Source organism: Chaetomium globosum, genomic scaffold (genome assembly GCF_000143365.1).
Source record: "Chaetomium globosum CBS 148.51 scaffold_2 genomic scaffold, whole genome shotgun sequence".
Taxonomy (NCBI): Eukaryota; Fungi; Ascomycota; class Sordariomycetes; order Sordariales; family Chaetomiaceae; genus Chaetomium; species Chaetomium globosum.
The window spans coordinates 940,395-955,639 of record NT_165977.1 but is presented as its reverse complement, the minus strand read 5'-3'; the positions used below and the strand labels follow the sequence as shown (position 1 = coordinate 955,639).

Genomic DNA, 15,245 nt, shown 5'->3' with positions numbered 1-15,245 from the left:
TATAAGCACTGGCACTCGCTCTCACCAAATCCCGAACCGCCACCACCAGCTCACTGCTTAGCCAACTCAGCCAGGATCACACTCTCCAGCGACTCCGGCTTCGTAGTTGACGCCCAGCGCCTCTTCACGGCACCATCCTTGCTCACCAGAAACTTCTCAAAGTTCCACTTGACCCGCTTCATGCCCAGCAGACCGGGCTTCTCCGCCTTGAGCCACTCAAAGACGGGGCTGGCGTTGTCGCCGTTGACGTCGACCTTACCGAGGACGGGGAAGGTGACGCCGTAGTTGATCTGGCAGAACTCTTGGATCTCCTCGTTGGTGCCGGGGTCCTGGCCGCCGAACTGGTTGCAGGGGAAGCCCAGGATGACAAAGTCGTCCGGGTGTTGCTCCCGCACCGACTTCCACAGCTTCTCCAGGCCGGCGAACTGCGGGGTGAAGCCGCACTTGGAGGCCGTGTTGACGACGAGGACGACCTTGCCCTTGTAGTCCTCGAGGGGGACCTCGGCGCCGGTTTCTGGTGGGGGGGGGGGGGGGGGGCAGGGTTAGTGGGTGGCGTGTTTGGGAGATGGTGTGAAATCAGTTCAGTGAAAGGGAATCACATACTGTCGAGGGGCTTGAAGTCGTAGAAGGTTGTAGCGGAAGCCATGGTTGCGAATGATCTACGGAGGGGGAGCTGGTGGTTCAAAGGGGTAATGGTGGGTGTGAATCCGAGGCGCTGTGAAGGCGACGAGTGCAAATGGCGTAAACTGTATGACGTAGTTGATATTGATAGTCTTGTTGTCGATGTGCAAATGTACGGAAGGCGAGTTACCAGCCGGCGGGAGATGGGCATGGATGATGTCGAGAGAAGCATCGGTCAGGATATCGGGGAGAAATTGATAAGGGAAGAGGTGCATTAAGAAGGGGAGAAGGAGGGTTCGGACCGAGAGGCAAGCTTGTGTGGGGTCCAGCTTCTTGTTCCAGACTGTGTTCACGCAACCTGCCGGGCTATCCTATTGGCCGATTCGCTTCGGGGTTCAAGCCGCAGGCGGTTTGCTCCTTCTCTGGTTCATGCTCCAGGACAGTCACGGCGCCCTCGGCACTGACTTGAGTGAGCACAGTAATCGTGCCTACAGAAATTAGGCATGCCTCGGCTATTCTCCTTTCCGCTACCCATCGCGATATTTGAACGCGAACTCGGACTTAAAATACTGCCATTTGGAGTTCCAGAAGCGTCGTCTGATCTTGGGTGAAGTTGGGACCAGGGACTTGCGCCGAGGTTGCTGCAGGGGCATTTTGTCGAACCCCACTGTTGCTGCCCCTCGTTATCCACTGCTTGGGCATTTGCCTTGCCTCCAGTTGTATCAAGATCCAAGACAAGAAATTCTAGCGTCGATTTGATAAGGGCTGGATGGGCGATAATTGAAGTATCTCATGTATACCGCCGAGATTCACTTTCCATATTATCCATAAATCCTATCCTTTGTTCGATCCGATCGACTGGGCGCGAACAATGAAATACTCGGTCCCCCGCCACGTGGGGTGCCCCACCTGTCAGAAGCTTGAGCCAGGGCAGCAGAATGACGCACCAACAGCGGGCCGTCTGGGCGCTGCGACCAGCAACCAAGCGACTGCCAGAGCATCATCGCGCCAGAGAGAAGTTGCTTTGGTCCCAATTCGAGTTCGACAAATCGGTGCTCTATCACGCGGCTTGAGGTCTAGAAGGAACTACTGATATATATCGCCTAATTTATTCCGAGGTTTAGCTTTATATCCTGCGATACCGCCGCAGTTCCAGGCGCAGCAACCATGGATGCGCAGCAGAAGAGGAACATTGTCATTGTTGGTACGTCAATTCGAGTCCCCCCTCGAACCCTGCCAGATGCGCGGGAAAAAGACAAAAACAAGTAAAGCTCATGCAGTCTAACCGGCAGGCGGCGGCATCATCGGATGCACAACGGCCTATTACCTCACACGCCATCCCAACTTCAATCCCGCCTTGCACACCGTCACACTCCTCGAAGCGACCGCCATCGCCTCGGGCGCATCAGGCAAAGCCGGCGGCCTGTTGGGGCTATGGGCCTACCCGACCTGCCTCGTACCGCTATCCTACCGTCTACACAGAGAACTCGCAGCCGAACACAATGGGGCAAAGCGATGGGGTTACCGCCGTCTTGGATGTGGCAGCCTCGCTGCTGTAGTTAAAGCGTATGATCTACAACAGAGGTCATCGAAACCCCCACCTCCAGCAGACAACGGTACCAATGGCGACCTTCCTATACCAAGCACCGTTTCAGACGATACGACGAAGGATTGGGAGAAACTCCCAAAGCAAGACGCCCGGGCAACAGATTTACTACAAGACTCCCCATTGCCCTCCGATCTAGACTGGATCGATGGCAGGTTAGTCCATCACTACGAAGAGATGGGCTCCCCGGGGTCGACAGAAACATCTCAAGTCCACCCCTTCTACTTCACCAACGCCATGGCCGATCTAGCAAAGGAGAAAGGGGCCGACATCCGGCTGCGGGCTAGGGTCACCAAAATCCACGACACGAGGATAGCTGGCGTGCACAGCGTCGCCTATGAGGACCGCGATACAGGGGAATTGCATACCATCACCGGCGTAACTGATGTCATCGTTGCGGCGGGGCCGTGGACGGGGAAGCTCATCCCGCGGACGAGAATCGAAGGTCTGCGTGCCCACAGCGTGGTCTTCGAAGCCGACGTCAGCCCCTACGCAGTTTTCACCGATATCCAATTACCAACAGACTACACCCCCGACCACCGCGCCAACCAGGGCCAAAAACGGCGCCATAAGGGGAATGTCGACCCAGAGATATACGCCCGTCCGTTTGGGGAAGTGTACGCATGTGGTAAGAGATCACTATTCCCTGGAAAGAAAGAAGGAGACAACAAGACGGGCTAACACGCAAATAAAGGCGAAACCGACAAAACGATCCCCCTGCCTGCCACCACCGACGAGGTTTCGGTCGACCAGTCCCAATGCGACGACCTCGTCGCCTACATCGCCACCGTCTCGCCTGCTCTAGCCGCTGCCCCAGTCAAGGCCCGCCAGGCCTGTTACCTGCCGCAGCACGTCCGATTCGGCGAGCAGCGCGGCCCGCTGATCGGCCCGACCTCGGTACCGGGCTTGTGGGTCGCCGCGGGGCATACCTGCTGGGGGATACAGAACGGCCCGGGGACGGGCTACCTCATGGCGGGTATGATCTTTGGGGATGAGACGGATAAGGAGGTGGAGCGGCTGGATCCGAGGAAGTTTAAGGTTTGAGGTCGGGGGTGGGGGGGGGGGTATTTACAGGGTTTAAAGGCGTTATCTAGGGGCATCATGAGTGGAAGCAAGGTTCTAGCGGTGAAGGAAACCTCTTTTCTTTACGGCTCTTTCTCATGAAATTTCCTTGGTCTTCACAGCCACTTATATAGACGTTATGATGCACCCGTCGTTGGCCTACCGGTCTTTTCGCAGTCAATTAATTCCCCTCTGATCTTGCCTGGGTAATTGCTTTGTTTGTTCACTACTTGTCCTTTGATTTCATGTCGGGCGCTTATCGTAGGAAGGTGGTCTTGGGCGCATACTTGGCGATGACTGCTTGGCGTACCTCGTCGAACACATACATACAAGCTGCATTTATCCCCTGATATGCTCGCCCAACGATACCCAGATGCCATTTACTACCTATGTGCAATGCATTAGCTAAATCGCCAGTTTTATGTCTGGCATGATAGATCCCTCCTAAATAACAACCCGCCCCCCACCAACCCACGACTGCACCCCTTTTACACATCCAGAATAAGGTATACAGCAAGACACCACCCACCCGCTCAACCAACCACCACCCCCTTACACACCCCCTCATAACCCCCTCACAACAACAACAACCCACCCTATAACGACCTCTCCACCTCCATCACCTCCCTCACCCCCTCCTCAATCGCCGCCACCCTCGCCTTATCCAACCTCTTCAACGGCCGCCTCGGAAACCCCCCATAGCCAAAATAGCTCTGAATCGCCTGCTTGGTCCCCGCAATCGCCGCCTTGGTGAGCACCCAGTCCCCCCGGGCCAGCGTGCGCTGCAGTGCGACCGCCTCCGCCGTCTTGCCCGCCGCGTACAGGTCCCACACGCGCACGCACACCTTGGGCATCACGTTGGCGCCCCCCGCGATGATGCCGCTGCCGCCGCTGGCGAGGGTCTGCACCGTGAAGTCGCACATGCCGCCGAAGGCCATGTAGCCCGAGCCTGGGGAGGATGGGGTTTTGGCGTCGGTGGCGAGGGCCACGCGGGTGAGTTTGCCGGTGTTGCCGCAGGTGAATTTGGTGCCGGCGATGTTGGGGTGGGCGGCGAGGCGGATGAGCAGGTCCGAGTCCATGTCGATGTCCGGCGACGGCGCCTCGGGTAGTTGTAGAGGATGAGGTGGAGCGGGACTGGCGTCCGGCGACTTGGGTGAAGTAGTCGTGGATGGATTGCTCGTCCATGAGGGCCGCGGAAGTAGGATGGGGGGAGGAGCAAGGCGTAGTCGGCGCCGGCGGACGCCGCTTGTTGGCAGAGCTCGATGGTGCCGCGGACGCTGCCCTCGGTGGCGCCGAATGATGATGGGGGTTTGGGTGAAGCCCGCTGCGTCGAGGGCTTCTCGGGTGGCCTGCGTGACGGCCCAGCTTTTCCTCTCGTGTGCAGTGGATGGCTTCGCCGTTGGAGCCCATGGTGACCAGGCCTACGAGGCCGTCCCGGACCAGGCGCTCGGCGTGCTTCTTGATAGTGGGGATGTCGAGGTCTTCGGTTTCTGGGTCGAAGAAGGTCATGGTGGGCGCGTAGATGCCGCATGGGAGCGGCCGCCGGGTGGTTTGGCCGCCATTGGCGGTGCCGTTGCCAACAGTCATGATGGTTCGGGGTAGCGGGACGTGGGAGCGGGTATGAATGGAAAGGGAGAGACAACGGGAGGTCAATACGTGGTGGAAAGCAAGGGCACGTGGGGGAGGACGGGAATGGAGGGCAGAAGAAGACGAGACGGTAAAGGCGGACAGATGACGGCTTATGAAGGAAAATGGGGGTCGCAACGCGAACAAAGGTTCCATGACCTAAGCTCGACCAGGGCCGGTGGGGTCCCGGACTGTGTCGGGATAGTTGGACGTCTATGGCCTGCGAGGAGCCCGAATGAGATACTGGGACAAACGGGGGCGGTGGAGGTCGTGGGGCCGGTCTTTGTGGGCGAGACCTGGCCAAACGCCCACGCCAGAAGCCGACGGGGCTGAAACTCTGGGGAAGAAACGGGAAAACATGGATCTCCGCGACCACCACTCCACGCAGGGTGGTGGGCTCGGCAGGTTTACTTCTGGGCTGCTATATCGGGGTAATATATTGCTCGATTGGACCAGAAATCACGCACCGAAGTACCATTGACAGCCGTGGGATAGGCATCGAGACTCGGTAGACCGGCAGAAGACACGGCGCAGATTACTAGAACTAACTAGTCCCGGCAGCCGGGTCCAGCCAAGCAGCTCTTGATTGAGGTCCAACGCTCATGACAACCGTCTGGGAGACCCAGAAGAAGGGAACCAGAGTCTTGGGACAGGTCATCCCCATGGATCACCAGGAGGCATCCCACTGGCAACCGGGGGTACGAGCCAGGATCTGGGTGCCGGTCGCGGTGATCTGCGGGTATACCTGATTGGCTCGGGATTCAAGCCACGGAGAAGGTGTAAGTGGGCGCTTTGGCTGCCACGTTGCGGAGCCCATGGAAGACCAACGTTTGGTCAACTTATGGCTCCGTCGTGTATGGGGTGGCCTGGAAGCTTCGAAAGCAGAGGCAAGCGCATGAACCTGCGGGTTGCCAAAGCCATTGATAGCCCTTGGAGTCGGATTTGGTAACACAGATTCTGACTTAAGGCTGATCCGGCTTCGCGATGATGTCGCCGGAGGGAGGTGCGGGATGGCGGCGGAGTGGCGGGGTATCGGCTGGGGTAATCTCCATACCCCGCATGACACACATGGATGCCGGTAATAAACATGCGGAAAGAAGCCACGCTTCATGGAGGTGAAGGCCACGGAAGAACGAAAACTGGGCTCGGAAAGACGGACAGCAAGGCCAAGGGAAGCGTGCCCGGGTCGCGAGAACTACTGAGGTGAGTCGCCGGGAGGATACGTAAGAGGGGTACCGTGTCAGTCCCCCAGTTCTCCCCGCATTCGTTGGGGTGAGGATGGATCTCGACAACAACTCGGGTGATGTGAAGTCGAGGGAAGCGACACGGGTTCAAGCTCGTTTGCTCGGTGTGAGACGGAAAAATGGATTCCGCCAATCATGACAAGCGCTCCATTCTGCGAGTTCTCGGCTTCGAAAATGTCGTGATGCAAAGAAAAAAAAAGAGAGAAGTGGACGGCAACATTTCCACAGTGAGAAAAAAGGACCGTGGTTAGCATAACCCGATGTTTGGTGTTATTCTACTCATCGCCGTCGTAGCCAGAAAAAGATGGAAAACGCGTTCAGAAGGAAGCGAAGTTGATATTCCTCGATTTCGCCTGATTAACTGCAGCGGAAGCTTTGATGCGGGGAAGAAACGTGGGGGTGGGTCCAACTCGAGAGTGGATCCAGCCGTCTTGGCAGCTTGGACTTGGCTTCCCCAATGCCCCGCAATCCACCAGTGGCCGACCAGGGCTTGCGATCTCCTGAATTGAACTTTTCAACGGCTCTCCAGCAGCTCCAACTTGAAGCGCTGTGTGATCTTCACGGGCGGAGACCTGAGGACTTTTCGCAACGCAGGCTGAAAACATTCCACAAATGAACGAGCTGAGAGAACAGCGGGAACAGTCTGTGACAATACCTAACTACCGCACATGTTCCTCAATGCCCCTCCATTGCCCCTCCAAAGCCCCAACTGGCCCCTCTTTCCACCCATTGTTACATGTACCCCTCATCACGAATTCTTCCGGAACGGCTCCAAGCAGCGTGTTCCCGGCGATGCTTGTGCATGAGGCCGTTCCATCCTGGGGATGAATTGAATTGGAAATCAAGGTGAGATGCCGACGGCGCTGTGCTCGGCTCTCCGATAATTGGGCTCTTGTCCCTTGGGGTTTCCACGGTATTTCCCTCCCCAAGCCGTCTACACCTCTCCACAGCAGCTTCACTCAACCTCAATTCAATACCCGGATACCCTCCAAGCGCAGTCACAATGGCGGCCCTCAATGTGTTGATGGTAAGCTCAGAGAAATTGATGCCATTGATGTGCGCGGGCTGACGACGGCCAAGGTCGGGACCGGCGAGTACACCACCGGCTTTGTGGGCGGTGGAGCGTCTGGTTCGGATAAGAAAGTTGGCGTTGTGGGCCTGACCCTGTTCGACCTTCGGAGGAGAGGCAAGGTGGGCGAACTGTCTATGGTGGGCGTCAATGGGACGAAATACCCAGCAATCCGTAAGCTGCAACATATCCCATCCCGCCGTGACACGACATCTAATGACGGTATCTCGCAGGGGAGCACCTTCACAAGAACATTACGCTGGCTTACAACAACTTGGACACATCGTTCAAATCGTACCCGGCAGACGATGCCAAAGACCCCGACGCGTACAAGGCGGCGATTGACGCCCTCTCGCCCGGCGATGCCATCACCATCTTTACCCCCGATACCACGCATTACCCCATCGCCCTCTACGCCATCGAACGGGGCATCCACGTCATGATCACCAAGCCAGCTGTGAAGTTGCTGGAGCACCACCTTGCCCTCCTCGACGCGGCTGAGAAACGCGGCGTCTACGTGTACATCGAACATCACAAGCGGTTCGACCCTGCGTATTGGGATGCGAAAGCCCGGGCCTTAAAGCTCGGGGACTTCAACTACTTCTACAGTTACATGTCACAGCCCAAGTTCCAACTCGAGACTTTCAAGGCATGGGCCGGGATCGACTCGGACATTTCGTATTACCTCAATAGCCACCACGTCGACATCTGCGACTCCATGGTTTCCCAGCTGGGGTACGTCCCGACCAAGGTCTCGGCCTCGGCGTCCAAAGGCGTTGCGGTAAGCATGGGATGCCATGAATCAACCGAGGATACCATCTCGCTGCTGGTGCACTGGGAGAAGAAAGACGACCCGTCCAAGCGGGCCACTGGCGTGTACACGGCCTCGTGGACGGCGCCACACAAGGCCGGGGTGCACTCCAACCAGTACTTCCACTATCTCGCCAAGGACGGTGAGATTACCATCAACCAAGCCAAGCGCGGCTACGATGTGGCCGACGACGCGGCTGGGCAGCTGGTGTGGTACAACCCCTTTTACATGCGGTACGCCCCGGATGAAGATGGCAACTTCAACGGCCAGAGCGGGTACGGCTACGTCTCATTTGAGAAGTTTGTAGACGGCTGCCGGGCCGTTAATGCCCGAGAGCTAAAGCCCGCGGATCTGGACGCGAAGGGACTTCCGACTCTGAGAAATACGATTGCTACTACGGCCATTCTCGAGGCCGGGCGGCGAAGTATCGACGAGAACAGGGAGGTGAGAATCGAGAGCAAGGACGGGGTCTGGAAGCTGGTTTGAAGTAGCCGAGACATTGTAATATTCCCAATTCATCAGCCTCTTCTTACGCTCTTCGTCATGGACGCCGCATTCTTGATGATGAGAGTAAAATGGTGGCCTGGAGGGATTCGCTTTGAGGCGCGCAGCCTTGCCAATAAACATCCCTGATTACCTGCGCCCCCCGCGCGACTCCGCACCCCGAGAGGCACCCGAAGCGGCTGAGCCCCAGTAAAGGTACCATATCTAACGTTACCACGAGTAATGAGGTTTCTTCTGATGAGGTCTTTTTATCCCGATAGCTTTTCATTCTCTCATGCGTACGTCACTTCGAACCCACCAGGTACTGTAACTAACCCACGATGGCCGATGTTGGGACCATTGTGGGAATCATCTCACTCGGCATTCAAGTTGCGGATGGCCTGGTGAAGTATTACACGGCATATAAGGATCGAGAATCGGAGACGGCTCATACGGTAAAGCGGCTAACACATCTTCTGGGAATCTTGGAGGTCCTACGCAAGAACTTGGTCGACCGTAGCTTCCAACCCGACGAGACGTCTTTGCTCGAGACCATCAAAAGCTCAGTAGGCGACTGCGAGGATCTTATCAAGGAACTTGAGAAAGAGACGGAAAAGTTCACACAATCAGCCTCAGGCAGCGTTACGGCGGCAGTACGTGTGACAGGCCGTCGGTTGGCCTACCCCTTCCGCCAGAGCACCCTCCAGAAACTCGACGAAGACATCGCCGAGATATGCGCAAACCTCACACTCGCCCTGCAGGTCCTGCAGCAGCAGGATATCGGCAGTGTCCAGGATGAGATCCAGGACACCAAGGCCCTGCTCGAGCTGGTCCGGGCCGACCAGATATCGACCGAGATCAAAAACTGGCTCAACGCCCCGGACGCCTCCATCAACTACAACGACGCCTGCAAGAAGAAATACCCCGGCACGGGGCTCTGGTTCATCAAAAGCCCCCAGTTCAGCACCTGGCTCCAAACCGCCAACTCCTTCCTCTGGCTCAAGGGCTTCGCCGGCTGCGGCAAATCGGTCCTCTCGTCCACCATCATCCAACACACCCTCCGCCACCGCCGCTCCAACCCCGCCATCGGCATCGCCTTCTTCTACTTCACCTTTAACGACGACGCCAAGCAAGACACCTCAGCCATGTTACGCGCCCTGATCCTGCAGCTCGCCCCCCAGCTCCAACTCCACACCACCACCACCACCACCAACAACAAAGACGCCCTCCTCCCGCGCCTCCACCAAAACTACCGCGGCGGCACCCCGCCCGACCCCGCCCTCCTCGACACCCTCCACCAGCTCATCACGCGCTTCGACGACGTCTACATCATCCTCGACGCGCTGGACGAGAGCCCCCGCCACAAGCACCGCGAGGACCTGCTGCAGGCGCTGGCCGAGATGCGCAGCTGGCCGGGGCCGGAGCTGCATCTCCTGGTGACGAGCCGCGATGAGCAGGATATAAGGGAGGAGTTGGTGTTGGAGGAGGAGGAGGTTGTTGTGTTGAAGGGGGGGAAGGTGGATGCGGATATTGCGGCTTTTGTGGCGGGGCATTTGAAGGATAATAGACGGTTGAGGAAGTGGGAGAGGTTTCATGGGAGGATTGAGGAGGCGTTGACGGAGGGGGCGAAGGGAGTGTGAGTCCCCGCCGCCTTTTTCTTTGTTGTTGTTGTTGTTGTTGTTGTTGTTGTTGTTGTTGTTGTTGTTTGTTTTGCTTTTCCTTTTTTTTTGTGTTTAGGAGATGGGAGAGAAGGGATCACCAGGGCTGACTTGTACAGGTTTCGCTGGGTCGAGTGCCAATTCTCTGCGTTGGAGGCTTGCCCCGGAAGTAAGACCCGGCTCGATGCCCTGCTCGGATCACTACCGCGGACGTTGGACAAGACCTACGAACGCATGCTGTATAACATCGAGGAGGAATCAGTGGACGACGCCAGGAGAATCCTGACCCTGTTGTGCACAGCCAAGCGGCCCTTAAAGGTGGAGGAGCTCATCGACGGGATTGCGGTCGAACTCGGAGACAATGCCAAGTTCAACGAGGACAGCAGGCTGATGAACCAGGACGACATCCGCCACATCTGCCCGGGATTTATCGAAGTGGACTTGAACAACGAGGACAGGGGACCGACGGTACGCATTGCGCATTACTCGGTCCAGGAGTACCTGGAATCCGACCGCATTGTTGCTTCGGGAACGGCGCGATTCAGCGTCAGACGCAAGGAAGCCAACACCGAAGTCGCGTCCATCTGCCTAATCTACCTCATGGACGAAGCGCTGTGCAAAGCGTGCATGACAGAGACTTGGGTCTTCGGGTACGACGCCAAATACCCCCTGGCCGCGTACGCCGCAAGCAGCTGGGCAGACCACTACCACGAAGGCGACCCCCTCGACCCGCAACTCCACCGCCTCGCCCTCGCCCTCTTCCACGACGACGAAAACGCCCTCGCCAGCTGGGCCAACATCTACAAATGGGCCGGCTACAAGCGCGACGGGCTCGGCGACCGCATCCTCACCCCGCTCTACCTCGCAGCGCGCCTGGGGCTCGATCCCGTCGTCCGCGTCCTCGCCGACGAAGCCACCTCTTCCCCCACCCGGCCCCGCAAGTACTACTTCGAATCAGCCCTCATAACCGCCGCCACCTTCGGCCACGCCAGCACGGTCGCCCTGCTCCTGACCCACTCCAGCGCCGCCATAAACCACCTCGGCTTCGAGGGCACGGCGCTGCACCTCGCGGCGCGCCACGGCCACCTCGCCGTCGTCGACACGCTGCTCGCGCACGGCGCGGACATCGAGGCGCGCGACTACCGCGGCAAGAGCGCGCTCTACGACGCCGCGGCGGGCGGCAAAGACGAGGTGGTGCGGCTGCTGCTGGAGCGCGGCGCCGAGATCGAGCCGGCGGGCACGTACGATACGCCGCTGGAGTGCGCGGCGGCGGGGGGCCGCGAGGCGGTCGTGGCCATGTTGCTGGATCGGGGGTTGGATCCGAACCGCGGGCGTTATGCGCGGCCGTTGGAGGTGGCCAGGGAGCATCCGGCGGTGGTGAGGTTGTTGTTGGATCGCGGGGCGGATGTGGATTTGGGGACGCCCACGAGGCCGCTGGCGTTGGCGTGTAGTGGCGGGGCGGTGGGTGTGGTTGCGGTGTTGTTGGAGAGGGGGGCGGATGTGGAGAAAGCGGGTGGTTGGGCGGGTTTGATGGAGAGGGCGGTGGGGAACTCGGATCCGAAGGTGGTTGACCTGTTGTTGGAGCATGGCGCTGATGCTAAGGGGGAGGAGGGTTGTCATGTGACGCCCCTCGAGGCGGCGGCGGGGTTGTGGAATGCGACTGCTGTCATGAGACGTCTGCTTGATGCCGGTGCCAGGGTTAATATTGGTAAAGAGATGACACCGCTGGAGAAGGCCGCGAAGAAGTCGTCCCTGCCGACCGCGAGGCTGCTGCTTGAACGTCGCGCGGATCCGAACTTGGGGATTCAGATGACGCCGCTGGAGGCGGCCGCGGACGAGATGTCAGAGAGCATGATGACCCTGCTAATAAATCACGGCGCCGACGTGAACAAGGGGCTCCAGATGACGCCGCTTGAAGTATTGGTGCAGAAGGAGGTCATTCCTTTCCGCCTGGTCGAGTTACTAGTGCAGATGGGGGCGGACGTGAATAAGGGATTCAAGATCAACCCATCGGAAGTGGCGTTGCGTCATGGGTATAACCTCGAGGGTATAGTGGTGATACCGGGGGAAATAGAAGTGGAGAGCATTGAAGGAGCCGGTACGTTGGGAGAGAAGAAGGAGATGGTTATCGTCATTGGCCCAAAGGCCGCTAACAGTTCTTAGGGTCTCCAATTCTATCATGGGCCTCCCCAAGTGTGTTCTCTACTCCGGCAGCGGATAAGTTCAACGAAATCTGAAGGCATTTCTGCTCAAGTTTACCCAGCTTTAATTTGAATTGGAGTTCGTGGGTTGAATTAAACCCCCAAATCCCTACTCGCAAACAGCACCCTACTCATAGCTAGGTACCTACTTCCACGTGAACCAAGAGGGGGAATACCATTTCCTCCAGAACTTTTAAAAAGACTTGGAATGAACAAGCTAGCAGATGAGATAGGCAGGCACCTAGGGGTAGTTCCTGATAAGGAGTTGGAATTGGGTAGTCAGGTTGCCGAACTAAGCTTTCTGCCTTGACTTTATCCTTTCTCAAAACACCAAGCAAGAAGACCCCTCAAAAGCTACTGAAGGCCGCCATGGGCTGAGTGACTGCGTATTTTGTGTACCTATCTCGGAAACGTATCTGGGGGGCTGCTATCGCCGGGTGATGTTGTTCAGGGGTAGATAGTTCAGGGGTAAGGGTTAGGGTCATCCAGCTTACCAACAGCTGCCAGATCCGGTGTAATGACGCCAACCTCTACCATGAGCCAGTACATACCACCATGACACCGTTTTAACTATACTTTAACTCCTAACCGATGCATATGGGCGGCGCTGGTGCAAAGGTCAAAGCTGCTGACCACCCGCCGCGAGTTATCATACAGCCCATGCATATCCAGATTACATGTTTACAGATAAATACAGCGCAATCATGACCCCCACAACCCCTGCCGGCGCTATCCGGCCCCTGTCAAAACAGTCTCCGTTGCCGTTGGACAAAGCCGAAGCCGCCGGCATTAGCACCGAGCAGCACCGAGCAAGGCAAGCACGCAAGACGGCCTCTTTCTTCCGGCGTCGTTCATGTTTTGGCTGTTGAGTCACAAATTTGACCACGAAATCTCACTTTCAAGCCATTGACGATTAAAATTACAGTCACGTCCCTTCAAATTTTCCAATTCCTCTCATTTCTTCCAATCAAGCCCAAAGCTATCTTCCCTCCCTCCAGACAAATTCACCGCCAACCAAAAATGAGCTTCGGCCACCCCGACCCGGAGCCGGCGCGCTCCGGGTCTTCACACACTCCCCACGAAACAACCCCCCTCCTACAACACATCCCGCCCGACCCCATCTCCACCCCATCCGCCACCGGCCCCCCCCAAGGCACTGAAGCCGAAACAGAAGCAGAACCACCACACTCTCCCGAACCCTCCGACGAAACCACGCTCCTCCCTAGCAGCAGCACCCTCACCCCCACCCGCCTCTGGCTAACCCTCTGCGCAACATGGGTGGGCGTCTTCCTCGGCGCGGTGGACGCCTCCATCATGGCGACGCTGTCGGCGCCCATCGCCAGCGAGTTCCGCTCGCTGAGCCTGCTGTCGTGGCTGGCCACCGCCTACCTGATCGCCAACGCCACCTTCCAGCCGCTGTCGGGGCGCCTGACCGACATTTTTGGCCGCGGCCCCGGGCTGGTGTTCAGCAATGTCATGTTTGGGGTGGGGAATCTGGTGTGTGGTCTGGCGCGGGATGAGACGGTGATGATTCTGGGGCGCGTGATTGCGGGGATTGGGGGTGGTGGGTTGATGAGCATTAGCACGTTTTTGGGGTCCGATCTGGTGCCGTTGAAGAAGAGGGGGGTGGTGCAGGGGTTGGGGAATATTGCGTACGGGACGGGAGCGATGATGGGGGGTGTGTTGGGGGGTTTCATCAACGATACCTCGTCGTGGGGCTGGCGGTTGGCGTTCCTCATCCAGGTGCCCGTTATCGCAGCCTCGGGCCTGCTGGTGTGGTACCTCGTTGACGTCCCGCCCAAGGTCTCCAACAAGTCGTTGCTTGCGCGTATAGATTACGGCGGCTCCTTCCTGACCGTCGGCTTCCTCGTCCTGGTGCTGCTTGGTCTAAACGCCGGCGGCAACCTCTTGCCCTGGTCTGATCCCCTGGTTCTGACCACCATCCCCCTGGGCGTGACCATGCTGGGTGCTTTGATATGGTGGGAGAGCAAGGCGAAGCAGCCTATTGTCCCGGTCCGCTTGCTCCTTGACCGGACCGTTCTCAATGCCTGCATAACCAGCTTCCTGTGGTATGTATCACCCCTATCCCATCCTTCCGAAACCGAGATGCGGGACTAACAGGACGGCAGCACGATGGTGATGATGATGACCATGTACTACATACCGCTCTACCTCCAGGTTCTCGGTTATTCCCCTACCCAAGCCGCTCTGCGCATCCTATCATCCTCCCTTGGCGTCTCCTTCTCCTCCATCGGTTGCGGCTTCATCATGAAAAAGACCGGGCGATACGTTGGCCTCGGCATCGCCACACTCCTGATCTTCAACACCGCCATCGCACTCAACACCACCCTCGACGAAAACGCCCCGGCCTGGATCCCCTTCCTCTCCATGATCCTCCACGGCGTCGGCTACGGCGGCATGCTGACGGTAACGCTGCTGGCGTGCATAGCGGCAGTCGACCACACGCACCAGGCCGTCATCACGTCCTCGACCTACCTCTTCCGCTCCGTGGGCGCCACCCTAGGCATCACGGCCGCGTCGGCCGTGTACCAGAACATACTCAAGGCGCGTCTGTGGGCGCGCTTTGGCCACCTGCCGGGCGCGGCCGAGGAGATCGCGCGTATTCGGGATGATCTGAGTGAGCTTACAAGGTTGCCCGAGGGCTGGCATGACGGTGTGATCCGGTCGTTTATGGAGGCCTTTAGGGGCGTGTGGCTGCTTGCGCTGGCTTTGGCGGTGGCGGCGTTGGTCAGCATTTCGTTCATGAAGCAGCATAAGTTGCATTCGAATCTGGCGCGGCAGGAGGAGTAAACAAAAGGGGGGCGAAGAAGGGGCTTGAAAGGAGTTAGTATGTGAAGACAACA

The 15,245-nt window shown here is 58.0% G+C and overlaps 6 protein-coding genes across 6 annotated transcripts; 4 read left to right on the top strand and 2 right to left on the bottom strand.

The window, feature by feature from the left end:
* Window positions 1-50: 50 nt before the first annotated feature.
* On the bottom strand, window positions 51-832 carry CHGG_02430 (uncharacterized protein; the record flags this gene model as incomplete). The annotated part of the gene is made up of 2 exons (XM_001228945.1): window positions 51-425; window positions 812-832. The coding sequence occupies 2 exons, from the start codon at window positions 830-832 to the stop codon at window positions 51-53; spliced, it is 396 nt and encodes a 131-aa protein (XP_001228946.1).
* A 956-nt stretch (window positions 833-1,788) lies between these two features.
* On the top strand, window positions 1,789-3,271 carry CHGG_02429 (uncharacterized protein; the record flags this gene model as incomplete). Its single annotated transcript, XM_001228944.1, has 3 exons — window positions 1,789-1,825; window positions 1,914-2,855; window positions 2,922-3,271. The coding sequence occupies 3 exons, from the start codon at window positions 1,789-1,791 to the stop codon at window positions 3,269-3,271; spliced, it is 1,329 nt and encodes a 442-aa protein (XP_001228945.1).
* A 614-nt stretch (window positions 3,272-3,885) lies between these two features.
* CHGG_02428 (uncharacterized protein) lies at window positions 3,886-4,876 on the bottom strand (the record flags this gene model as incomplete). The annotated part of the gene is made up of 2 exons (XM_001228943.1): window positions 3,886-4,437; window positions 4,715-4,876. 2 exons carry the CDS (start codon window positions 4,874-4,876, stop codon window positions 3,886-3,888), a joined length of 714 nt encoding a protein of 237 aa, XP_001228944.1.
* Window positions 4,877-7,162: 2,286 nt separating this feature from the next.
* Window positions 7,163-8,525, top strand: CHGG_02427 (uncharacterized protein; the record flags this gene model as incomplete). The annotated part of the gene is made up of 3 exons (XM_001228942.1): window positions 7,163-7,186; window positions 7,240-7,402; window positions 7,462-8,525. 3 exons carry the CDS (start codon window positions 7,163-7,165, stop codon window positions 8,523-8,525), a joined length of 1,251 nt encoding a protein of 416 aa, XP_001228943.1.
* A 338-nt stretch (window positions 8,526-8,863) lies between these two features.
* CHGG_02426 (uncharacterized protein) lies at window positions 8,864-12,343 on the top strand (the record flags this gene model as incomplete). Its single annotated transcript, XM_001228941.1, has 2 exons — window positions 8,864-10,158; window positions 10,300-12,343. The coding sequence occupies 2 exons, from the start codon at window positions 8,864-8,866 to the stop codon at window positions 12,341-12,343; spliced, it is 3,339 nt and encodes a 1,112-aa protein (XP_001228942.1).
* A 1,058-nt stretch (window positions 12,344-13,401) lies between these two features.
* Window positions 13,402-15,192, top strand: CHGG_02425 (uncharacterized protein; the record flags this gene model as incomplete). Its single annotated transcript, XM_001228940.1, has 2 exons — window positions 13,402-14,450; window positions 14,511-15,192. The coding sequence occupies 2 exons, from the start codon at window positions 13,402-13,404 to the stop codon at window positions 15,190-15,192; spliced, it is 1,731 nt and encodes a 576-aa protein (XP_001228941.1).
* Between the last annotated feature and the right edge of the window lie 53 nt (window positions 15,193-15,245).